General features: G+C 34.6%; 3 protein-coding genes across 4 annotated transcripts in view; all 3 read right to left on the bottom strand.

Moving 5' to 3' along the window:
- Positions 1 to 519: 519 nt before the first annotated feature.
- On the bottom strand, positions 520 to 1,619 carry LOC113803415 (uncharacterized). The gene is made up of 2 exons (XM_070120824.1): positions 1,513 to 1,619; positions 520 to 1,309 (listed from the first exon to the last, which is right to left on the bottom strand). Exon 2 carries the CDS (start codon positions 1,307 to 1,309, stop codon positions 761 to 763), a length of 549 nt encoding a protein of 182 aa, XP_069976925.1. The 5' UTR covers positions 1,513 to 1,619; the 3' UTR covers positions 520 to 760.
- Positions 1,620 to 5,224: 3,605 nt separating this feature from the next.
- Positions 5,225 to 12,500, bottom strand: part of LOC113800064 (uncharacterized) — an 8,246-nt gene continuing 970 nt past the window's right edge. The window contains exons 1-2 of one of the 2 annotated variants that reach the window (XM_070120822.1): positions 6,271 to 6,360; positions 5,227 to 6,121 (exon numbers count right to left, since the gene is read on the bottom strand). In XM_070120822.1, the coding sequence (XP_069976923.1) occupies positions 5,573 to 6,121 (549 nt within the window). In that variant the 5' untranslated portion in view covers positions 6,271 to 6,360 and the 3' untranslated portion in view covers positions 5,227 to 5,572. Of the gene's footprint in view, positions 6,122 to 6,270; positions 6,361 to 12,500 lie in introns of those variants that run through there. The other variant, XM_070120823.1, reaches the window with a different exon arrangement.
- LOC113803409 (uncharacterized) lies at positions 9,389 to 10,755 on the bottom strand. The gene is made up of 2 exons (XM_027354186.2): positions 10,666 to 10,755; positions 9,389 to 10,474 (listed from the first exon to the last, which is right to left on the bottom strand). Exon 2 carries the CDS (start codon positions 10,472 to 10,474, stop codon positions 9,926 to 9,928), a length of 549 nt encoding a protein of 182 aa, XP_027209987.2. The 5' UTR covers positions 10,666 to 10,755; the 3' UTR covers positions 9,389 to 9,925.

Below are 12,500 nucleotides of genomic sequence, written 5' to 3'. Positions count from 1 at the left end.
GTGTGTGCGTATATATATATATATATATATATATATATATATATATATATATATATATATGGTAGAAAAACCCACAATGCACAAACTACATTTATTGAAGTGAAACAACAGTTTAGGAATCGTCCTCGATTCCATCTTCGGGTCTGTGTTTATATGACGATATATGACTCCGAACAGTATTGGAATCGAGGACGATTCCAATACTGTTGTCTCACTTGCTTTAATAAATTTAATTTATGCATTGAGGGTTTTTCTACCATAAGTAACAACACGGAGGTGTTTTTTTTATATATATAGACATACAGAAAGATATTCGTATGTGTATATATAGCTAGATATATATAGAGAGATAGATAGATAGTATATGTAAAGATTGATCTATATCTATCTATATGTATCTATATTTATCTATCTATCTATCTATTGAGGTGGCCCAGTCAGGATTCTTGTACGCTGTACCTATAAATATAGGTAATGTGTTAGGTGATGGTGAAAAAGAGTAATAACAAAACACAATAATTCCAGAAAATATGTCTATATTTGTCTAAAATAAAACTTTCAGCATGGTAAGCAACATAATGTCATATCTATACATTTGGTACAGAAAATAAAACAGCTTCTGTCGTTGGGTCAACAAACAACAGATTCGCAGGCATCAAAAAAATAAATACTAAATAGTAGAAGCCCCTTGTCACCCTTCTGTGGCTCTAGCCATAGGAAGATGCCAACGGATGCGACAAAGAGTTTGTAGCTGCAAGCTTTACTCTTTCCCTTCAGAGCTGCAGTCACAGCCCCATGCTAGATCCAAGAGCTCACTTAGTTCCTCCTCACCAAGTGAACATTTGGGGAAAACCTTCTTGCAGACGGAGGAGTCTTTCTCCTTAGTGGCGACGACTCTAGCGTAGACGAAGGCAGCGTTGTACGAGTTTGGGTCCATGGTGTTGTCGGTTAAGATTTCCACAAGCATGTTCTCTTTCTGTGTGCGATCGGATTCATCCTTCGCCTGCAGGACGCAAAACATCTTGGGGATGCAGGTGTCGGCATCCAGCTGTCCTACTGCAGATAAAATCAGGTCGTCATCTTCCTCATCAGCTGCTGCGACGGAGCGGCGGTAGCGGAGACGGTACTTCCTTTTAGGAGCTCTATATCCATGGCCATGGCCGCGTCCATGGCTTGCACCGTGATATCTCCGTTTGCTAATACCGCTCGTCAAGGCTCCTAGGCCGGCTAGAACGCCGAATGAGGTTGCTTGGACTGCCATCAAGCAGGAAAGACCAATGGCCACCAGAAGGATTAGGGCGCTATTCATCTAAAAGAAAAGCAAAACGTTCTTAGTTAATCGCAACAGAAGTCAGATGTTACAAATAAATTAGTGTAAAAAGCAATAATATATTCCATTCTATTTGGCAATGAAGACTTATCCCCATGTTCAATACTGTAGTCTATAAACATTGTGATTTATTCACCTTATGTAACCAGATCGACTTTTTTCACAAATTTACATATACACACCTTGCAAATCACTCAGTAGATAATGAATCTCTTCAAAGATACGAGACTTAGTGTTCTGCTTTCTCCAGTAAGCATATGGGTATACTAAGCTCTGGGTCTTAGGCCTTATATATATCCCTGTGTCTGATATTGTGGCAAAATATCCTTTCATGTCATTGGTCGACCTTTTACGTCCCGACCAATAGCGAGACAGCATCGCCAAGCCTTGTGCAAGAAGGTATTACAGAAGTAATCTATACCTCTGTTGAATATGAATTACTGGATAATGAGGAAAGTAAAGTACGAAGATCAGATAAACATGTAACTACGTATTTATATAGAGTCAGCCATCGCAAAAATGGAAACGGAAGGGAAAAAGTACAATCAATTAATCATCAGGAAAAAAATAAAAATATTTTTAACAAAGAAGTAAACAAAAAGAACAAAGATATGTACATTCTTAATCACAAAAGAATTCCGAGTATTCTGATGGTACAAATTCATTTTTATCATCAATTTCTATCACCGTAATTCCGCGATTTCCATTACTCTAATTACTGTGAATGAAAACCGTGTAAAAATGGCAAATACATTATTAACAGTATTACCTGTTCGCAAATTCCTGATGGCAATGATAATGACGATGACAACAAGATTCATGAGTATGCAACAGTATTAATGATAATAAAGAAAACACACAGTAATGAGTCATATAACATTATGAATTATTTGATTACGTTCTATTTTCTGTCCATTAAAATATGTTAATACTAGGTACTTATACATTTCATGATTTATTTAAAACAAAGCATGTTTCATTGCATACTTAAATAAACCTACATAGCCTTATAGGTTCTTACTACCATCCCGGACCAGTTTCTCTCTCGTGTTCAGTCTAGAGTCTCTGTCGTGTTGATTTTTTTGTCTGATTTTAACTCATGTATTTGAGTTTTCTTGCTGCCATGTCGAATCCATGCTGCCATGTTGTAGTTAAGTATTCTGTTAAAACGATGTTAATACCTAACTGTTGTGATCGATATAATTTTCGCGTTGAATCTGTCTAGGATGTTGGACCCATCTTGACCATTTAAATCTGTTATGTTATACCAATCATGCTGGTATTTAAAACCTGCCTTTGTGTTACGCACAGTCACCTATATATTTATATGATACACAATGATTCAGGATATCATACGCTCCCTGTGGGTGATCATAACGCTAAGCTAACCGGAGATGCTCAGAACACCTTCACTCTCGCCAGACCATCCTCATTACTATTCATTGTTAACGAGTAACTGTGACACATTCATGAGCTATACGCTGATTTTAAAACGGGGGAAATGTGTAAGTTCATTGCTATTTTTCGTGTCTATGTATTGCTCTGACTTCATTGGGTATTGTGTTGAGCAATGAAGTAATGTTTAGTTTGCAATGAAAGTAAAAGTGAAATCAAGAAAAAAAAGCAGTAGATAAAGAAGGCGTATCGTTCTATGTATGATGATTGTTTAAGGAGAAACCTGAGAGAAGAACAAAAAGGAAAAAAAAGGAATGTAGGAAAAAAATAATAATAATAATAATAATAATAATAATAATAATAATAATAAAGAGTAAGGAGAGAAACAGCTGATGAAGGTTTCACAATAGTTACACAAATGGCTGCAAGACGAGATGGCAAATGGGATGCAGTTTCAAAAAATGAAAAGAGAGAGAAGAAAATGAACAAGACAGAGAATGGGGGAGGGCAGGAAACGAACACAAATGAGAAAGAGGGGGAGGGGCAAATTGAAAAATCAATGAATAAGACTCACAATAAAAATAAACAATAGATAAGCACATATATGTCAAACTAGAATGAAATGCAAGGAACATCGTTAGAGTGGATTGGAAAGCGAATGGAGGATTCCGGAATGGCTGGGTGCTGCTTCGTATGTTTAATGGCTTTAGTACTACCTTTCTCTCTCTCTCTCTCTCTCTCTCTCTCTCTCTCTCTCTCTCTCTCTCTCTCTCTCTCTCTCTCTCTCTCTCTCTCTCTCTCTCTCTCTCTCTCTTTGTGCCCTTCTTTCCTTATGATTACACACGCGTGGCAATCAATTCAGCGTAAACAAACACAAAAAGTATTTTCCCTCCGAAGACTTCTGTAATACACGTCTACTGAACATGAAAAATCAGGGAATGGAAATGGTACATAGTTTAAAAGGCAGAAAGAGAGAGGAAAAAATAAAGTCAAAGTATATGGTTATCGTTTCCACCCTGATTTATTAAGGAAACCGCTTGCTCTAGGTTCTTCCTTTTGGAATAGATTTCCCACAAGAGCCGTGTTTATGCCAGGTCAAGGAAAGCTATTTAAGAGAGAAAGTTTCCATGTTAAGGCTAATTAGAAGAATTACATGTTGCCAAGTAGCGTTTGGTAGTTTATACTCTGAAGATGAAGCAACTGCTAATATGACCCAAAGACGTGGAAAATGGTGAGCAGGAAGAAATTTTCAGCAATTTCATTCAGTTATACATAAACATACATTGTGTATATAATATATATATATGTATATATAGACATATATATATATATATATATGTATATATATATATATATACTTATATATATGCATATATATAGAGAGAGACACACATATATGTGTGTACATATATACATATATATGGGCATTTATATATAAATTTATATGTAAATATAGATAGACAGATGCATAAACATGTGTACAAGTATATATATATATATATATATATATATATATATATATATATATATATATATATATATATATATTTTTTTTTTTTTTTTTTTTTTTTTTTTTATCCAAGGCATGAAGAAACCCTGAAAAAGCAATGCAGCGAAAATCCCTTCGTGTTTTCTTGTTCTTCCCTGAGTTGTTCCTTTGTCATATAAATACATTTATATATCTATTTAAATATGTATATATATACATATAAGTATTTATTTATAAATGTAAAGATATAGATAGATTGATTGATAAGTATATGCGCACGTATATACGTTTATATATTTATTTATACAAGTAAAGACGTGTATAAACATATTTTACATACAGATATATCGATACATATATACATAAATATATAGATAAATAAATACATATAGATAGATATAGATAAATAAATACATATAGATAGATATAGATAAATAAATACATATAGATACATAGATATAGATATATAGATTCATATATAGATAGACTGATACAGATATAAATAATTATAGCAATACATAGATTTATTAAGTTTTGGTGGCCCAATCAGGAATGTAGGTAATGTGTTAGGTGATCGTGAAAAAGAAAGGGATAAAACACAATCATTCCAGAAACTATATTTAAATTTATTTGTCTAAAGTCATCAAACTTTCAGCAGGGTAAGAAACATGCTGTCATAACTATACAGCATTCACATGTTTTTAAGTTTATATATTTATTTATATAAATAAGGACATGTAAATATAAAAATTTTACATATTGATATATAGATAATATAGATAAATATATATATAAATAAATATAGATAGATAGATATAGATATATAGATTCATATAAAGATAGACTGATACAGATATAAATAAATATAGCTCTACATAGATTTATTAAGGTTTGGTTGCCCAATCAGGATTCTTGTACAATATGCCTGGGAACATAGGTAATGTGTTAGGTGGTGGTGAAAAAGAAAGGGATAAAACACAATCATTCCAGAAACTATTTTTGAATTTATTTGTCTAAAGTCATCAAAATTTCAGCATGATAAGCAACAGGCTGTCATAACAATACTGCATTTGGCGTACAAAATAAAATATCTGTCTTTGGGTCAACCACTCGCATATTCGCAGGTATGAAGAAAATAAATATTATCTATTTAAAGACACAGAATATTTGTGTATAATGTATGTACACTAGTCGGACATATCGCAATTAGAGATTTTCTCTTTGCAGTATGACTCATCAGTGAATATGTGTTTTCGCTGTCCAACGGACATTAGAGAGAGAAGCACCTTGTCACCCTTCTGTGGCTCTAGCCATAGGAAGATGCCAACAGATGCGACAATGAGTTTTAGCTGCAAGCTTTACTCTTTCCCTCCAGAGCTGCAGTCACAGCCCCATGCCAGATCCAAGAGCTCACTCAGTTCCTCCTCACCAAGTGAACATTTGGGGAAAACCTTCTTGCAGACGGAGGAGTCTTTCTCCTCAGTGGCGACGACTCTAGCGTAGACGAAGGCAGCGTTGTAGGAGTTTGGGTTCATGGTATTATCGCTTAAGATTTCCACAAGCATGTTCTCTTTCAGTGTGCGATCGGATTCATCCTTCGCCTGCAGGACGCAAAACATCTTGGGGATGCAGGTGTCGGCATCCAGCTGTCCTACTGCAGATAAAATCAGGTCGTCATCTTCCTCATCAGCTGCTGCGACGGAGCGGCGGTAGCGGAGACGGTACTTCCTTTTAGGAGCTCTATATCCATGGCCATGGCCGCGTCCATGGCTTGCACCGTGATATCTCCGTTTGCTTATAGCGCTCGTCAAGGCTCCTAGGCCGGCTAGAACGCCGAATGAGGATGCTTGGACTGCCATCAAGCAGGAAAGACCAACGGCCACCAGAAGGATTAGGGCGCTATTCATCTAAAAGGAAAAGCAAAATGTGTATTCTCTTAGTTAATCGCAAGAAGACTGATCCCTATGTTCAATACTATAGTCTATAAACATCGTGATTTATTTCACCTTATTTAATAACCAGATCGGTTTTTTTTCACAAATTTACATATACACACCTTGCAAATCACTCAGTAGATAAAGAATCTCTTCAAAGTTAGGAGGCTTAATGTTCTGTTTTCTCCAGTAAGCATTTGAGTATACTAAGCTCTGGGTCTAAGGCCTTATATATATATCTCTGTGCCTGATATTGTGGCAAAATATCCTTTAATGTCATTGGTCGACCTCTTACCAATAGCGAGACAGCATCGCCAAGCCTTGTGCAAGAAAGGTATTACAGGAAGCAGTCTATACCTCCGCTGAATATGAATTACTGGATAATGAGGAAAGAAAAGCACAAAGATCAGATAAACATGTAACTACGTAATTATATAGAGTCAGCCATCGCAGAAATGGAAACGGAATGGATGTACAATCAGTTAATCATCAGAAAAAATAGATATATATATACTTAACATATAGAAGTAAACAAGAATAACAGAGAGGGGTTCATTCTTAATCACAAAAGAAAAGAAGAATCCGTGTATTCTGATGTTAAAAATTCATTTTTATCATCCATTTCTATCAACGTCATTCCGTGATTCCCATTACTTTAATTACTGTATGAATGAAAACATCCGTCTAAAATGAAAAATACATTATTATTAACAGTATTACTCGTTCGCATATTCCTGATGGCAATGATAATGACGATCATAACAAGAATGAGTATGCAACAGTATCAATGATAATAAAAACACAGTAATGACACATAATATTACGAATTATTTTATTACGTTCTATTTTCTATGTCCATAAAATTATGTTAATGCTAGGTACTTATACATCTCATGATTTATTTTTAGCAAGGCATGTTTCATTGTATATTTCTGTAAACCTACATAGCCTTATAGGTTCTTACTACCATCCCGGACTAGTTTCTCTATCGTGTTCAGTCTAGAGTCTGTCGTGCTGAATTTTTTGTCTTTGATTTCAACTCATGTATTTGAGTTTTCTTGCTGCCATGTCGAATCCATGCTGCCATATTGTAGCTAAGTATTCTGTTAAAACCATGTTAATACCTAACTGTTGTAATCGATATAATTTTCGCGTTGAATCTGTCTAGGATGTTGGACCCATCTTGACAAGTTAAATCTGTTATGTTGGATCATGCTGGTATTTAAAACCTACCTTTCTATTACGCACAATCAACTGTATCTTAATATGATACACAGTGATTTAGGATATCATACGCTCCCTGTGGGTGATCATAACGCTAAGCTAACCGGAGATTCTCAGAATACCTTCACACTCGCCAGACCATCCTCATTACTATTCATTGTTAACGAGTAACTGTGACTCACATTCATGAGCTATACGCTGATTTTAAAACTCGGGGGAAATGTGTAAGTTCATTGCTATGTTTCGTGTCTATGTATTGCTCTGACTTCAATGGGTATTGTGGTAAGCAAAGAAATAGTGTTTAGTTTGCACCAAAAGTAAAAGTGAAATCTAGAAAAAAGAAAGAAAGAAAGAAAGAAAAAAGAGTAGCAACCAAAGGAAAACGTATAGTTCTATGTATGATGATTGTTTAAGGAGAAACCTGAGACAAGAACAGAAAGGAAAAGAAAGGAATGTAGCAATAAAAGAGTAACGACAGAAACAGTTGATGAGAGTTTCACAATAGTTACAAAAAATACTGAAAGACGAGATTGCAAATGGGATGCAGTTTCAAAATATGAAAAGAGAGAAGAAAATGAACAAGACGGAGAAAGGGGGAGGGCAGGGAACGAACACAAATGAGAAAGGGAGGGGGTGGCAAATTAAAAAATGAATGAATAAGACTGTTAATCATCTACAAGTTTCACAATGAAATATAAACAATAGATAAGCACATATATGTCAAACTAAGTGAAATGCAAGGAGCATCGTTAGAGTGGATTGGAAAGCGAATGGAGGATTCCGGAATGGTTGGATGCTGCTTCGTATGTTTAATGGCTTTGGTGCTACCATTTATTTTTTTCTTTCTTTCTTTCTTTTTTTCTTTTAGTGCCCTTTCCTTATGATTGCACACGCGTGGCAATCAATTCAGGGTAAATAAACCTATTTTTTTCTCCGAAGGCTTTTATAATACACGTCTCCGGTACATGAAAAATCAGAGAATTGAAATGGTAAATGGTTTAAGGCAGAAAGAGAGAGGAAAAAATGAAGTCAAAGAACATGGTTATCGTTTCCACCCTGATTTATTAAGGAAACCGCTTGCTCTAGGTTCTTCCTTTTGGAAGCTGTGCTTATGCTGTCAGTGAAAGCTATTTAAGAGAGAAAGGGTTTCCATTTTTTTTTTTTTTTTAACAGGATAATTAATAGATATGGATATTTCCAAGTAACGTTTGATAGTTTATATTCCGAAGTTGAAACAAGTGCTAATGTCCCATAAATGTGAAAAACGGTAAGCAAAGAGAAACTTTCAACAATTTAATTCAATTATACTTAAACAAAAACAAATGTGTATATATATGCACATACATGAGTGTATGTACAATATATACGTATGTATATATATGTATATATATATATATATATATATATATATATATATATATATATATATATATATATATATATATATGTGTATATGTAAGGAAAGAGAGACATACAGACATACATATATATACACATACACATATATATGGGCATTCATATATAAATTTATATGTAAATATAGATAGACAGATGCATAAACATGTGTACAAGTATTTATATAATATATATATATATATATATATATATATATATATATATATATATATATATATATATATATATGCTTGTGTGTGTGTACATATATATGAATGTAAGTATGTATATGTATATATATTGTTTATCCAAGGCATGAAGAAACCCTGAAGAAGCAATGCAGCGAAAATGCCTTAGAGTTTTCTTGTTCTTCCCTGCGTTGTTCCTTTGTCATATAAATACATTTATATATTTATTTAAATATATATATGTATACATATAAATATTTAGTTATAAATGTAAAGACATAGATTGATTGATAAATAAGTACATGCACATGTATATACGTTTATATATTTATTTATATAAATAAGGACATGTATATATACATATTTTACATATAGATATATAGGTACATACATAGATAAATAAATACATATAGATAGATAGAAATAGATATATAGATTCATATAAAGATAGACTGATACAGATATAAATAAATATAGCTATGCAGACAGAGATTTATTAAGTTTTGGTGGCCTAATCAGGATTCTTGTACAATATGCCTGGAAATATATGTAATGTGTTAGGTGATGGTGAAAAAGAAAGGGATAAAACACAATCATTCTAGAAACTATATTTAAATTTATTTGTCTAAAGTCATCAAAGTTTCAGCATGGTAAGAAATATGCTGTCATAACTATACAGCATGTGGTGTAGAAAATAAAACATCTGTTTTGGGGTTAACCACCTGTATATTCGCAGTCATGAAGCAAATAAATATTATCTAAGACTAGGCACAGAATATCTGCATATAATGTATGAACACTAGCAGGACATATCGCAATTAGAGATTTTCTCTTTGCAGTATGACTCATCAGTGAACATGTGTTTTCGCTGTCCAACGGACATTAGAGAGAGAAGCACCTTGTCACCCTTCTGTGGCTCTAGCCATAGGAAGATGCCAACAGATGCGACAATGAGTTTTAGCTGCAAGCTTTACTCTTTCCCTCCAGAGCTGCAGTCACAGCCCCATGCCAGATCCAAGAGCTCACTCAGTTCCTCCTCACCAAGTGAACATTTGGGGAAAACCTTCTTGCAGACGGAGGAGTCTTTCTCCTTAGTGGCGACGACTCTAGCGTAGACGAAGGCAGCGTTGTAGGAGTTTGGGTTCATGGTATTATCGCTTAAGATTTCCACAAGCATGTTCTCTTTCAGTGTGCGATCGGATTCATCCTTCGCCTGCAGGACGCAAAACATCTTGGGGATGCAGGTGTCGGCATCCAGCTGTCCTACTGCAGACAAAATCAGGTCGTCATCTTCCTCATCAGCTGCTGCGACGGAGCGGCGGTAGCGGAGACGGTACTTCCTTTTAGGAGCTCTATATCCATGGCCATGGCCGCGTCCATGGCTTGCACCGTGATATCTCCGTTTGCTTATAGCGCTCGTCAAGGCTCCTAGGCCGGCTAGAACGCCGAATGAGGATGCTTGGACTGCCATCAAGCAGGAAAGACCAACGGCCACCAGAAGGATAAGGGCGCTATTCATCTGAAAGGAAAAGCAAAACGTTCTTAGTTAATCGCAAGAGGTCAGAATGTTATAAGTAAATTAGTGCAATGATGTACTTAATTTTCCTTGGCAAACAATGAAGACAATACTATAGTCTATAAACATCGTGATTTATTTCACCTTATGCAATAACCAGATCGGTTTTTTTTCACAAATTTACATATACACACCTTGCAAATCACTCAGTAGATAAAGAATCTCTTCAAAGTTAGGAGGCTTAATGTTCTGTTTTCTCCAGTAAGCATTTGAGTATACTAAGCTTTGGGTCTAAGGCTTTATATATATATCTCTGTGCCTGATATTGTAGAATATATCCTTTAATGTCATTGGTCGACCTTTTACGCCCCGACCAATAGCGAGACAGCATCGCCAAGCCTTGTGCAAGAAAGGTATTACAGGAAGCAGTCTATACCTCTGCTGAATATGAATTACTGGATAATGAGGAAAGAAAAGTACGAAGATCAGATAAACATGTAACTACGTAATTATATAGAGTCAGCCATCGCAGAAATGGAAACGGAATGGATGTACAATCAGTTAATCATCAGAAAAAAATAATAGAAAAAAATTAACATATAGAAGTAAACAAAAACAACTGAGAGGGGTTCATTCTTAATCACAAAAGAAAAGAAGAATCCGTGTATTCTGATGTTAAAAATTCATTTTTATCATCAATTTCTATCACCGTAATTCCGTGATTCCCATTACTTTAATTACTGTATGAATGAAAACATCCGTCTAAAAATGAAAAATACATTATTATTAACAGTATTACTCGTTCGCATATTCCTGATGGCAATGATAATGACGATGACAACAAGAATGAGTATGCAACAGTATCAATGATAATAAAAACACACAGTAATGACACAGATAATATTACGAATTATTTGATTACGTTCTATTTTCTATGTCCATAAAATTATGTTAATGCTAGGTACTTATACATCTCATGATTTATTTTTAGCAAAGCATGTTTCATTGTATATTTCTGTAAACCTACATAGCCTTATAGGTTCTTACTACCATCCCGGACTAGTTTCTCTATCGTGTTCAGTCTAGAGTCTGTCGTGCTGAATATTTTGTCTTTGATTTCAACTCATGTATTTGAGTTTTCTTGCTGCCATGTCGAATCCATGCTGCCATATTGTAGCTAAGTATTCTGTTAAAACTATGTTAATACCTAACTGTTGCAATCGATATAATTTTCACGTTGAATCTGTCTAGGATGTTGGACCTATCTTGACAAGTTAAATCGGTTATGTTGGATCATGCTGGTATTTAAAACCTACCTTTGCGTTATGCACAATCAACTGTATCTTTATATGATACACAGTGATTTAGGATTACATACGCTCCCTTTTTGTGATCATAACACTAAGCTAACCGGAGATTCTCAGAATACCTTCACACTCGCCAGACCATCCTCATTACTATTCATTGTTAACGAGTAACTGTGACTCACATTCATGAGCTATACGCTGATTTTAAAACTCGGGGGAAATGTGTAAGTTCATTGCTATGTTTCGTGTCTATGTATTGCTCTGACTTCATTGGGTATTGTGTTGAGCAATGAAGTAATGTTTAGTTTGCAATGAAAGTAAAAGTGAAATCAAGAAAAAAAAAGTAGCAGACAAAGCAAGGCGTATCGTTCTATGTATGATGATTGTTTAAGGAGAAACCTGAGACAAGAACAAAAAGGAAAAGAAAGGAATGTAGCAAAAAATAATAATAATAATTAATTAAAACAAAAAAACAACATAATAATAATAATAATAATAATAATAAAGAGTGTCTAGAGAAACAGCTGATGAAAATTTCACAATAGTTACACAAATGGCTGCAAGACGAGATGGCAAATGGGATGCAGTTTCCAAAAAGGAAGAGAGAAGAAAATGAACAAGACAGAGAAAGGGGAAGGGCAGGAAACGATTAAAAATCAGAAAGAGGTGAGAATTGAAAATTGAAATTGAAAACTCAATAAGACTCACAATAAAAGTAAACA

The sequence above is a fragment of the Penaeus vannamei genome, chromosome 4, assembly GCF_042767895.1.
Source record: "Penaeus vannamei isolate JL-2024 chromosome 4, ASM4276789v1, whole genome shotgun sequence".
Taxonomy (NCBI): Eukaryota; Metazoa; Arthropoda; class Malacostraca; order Decapoda; family Penaeidae; genus Penaeus; species Penaeus vannamei.
The sequence above is the reverse complement of the archived record's forward strand: the minus strand, read 5'-3'. Positions and strand labels throughout refer to the sequence as shown.

Bases quoted from the DNA above. Each gene is read 5' to 3' on its own strand.
- LOC113803409 (XM_027354186.2), bottom strand. From the start codon at position 10,474: ATGAATAGCGCCCTTATCCTTCTGGTGGCCGTTGGTCTTTCCTGCTTG.
- LOC113803415 (XM_070120824.1), bottom strand. From the start codon at position 1,309: ATGAATAGCGCCCTAATCCTTCTGGTGGCCATTGGTCTTTCCTGCTTG.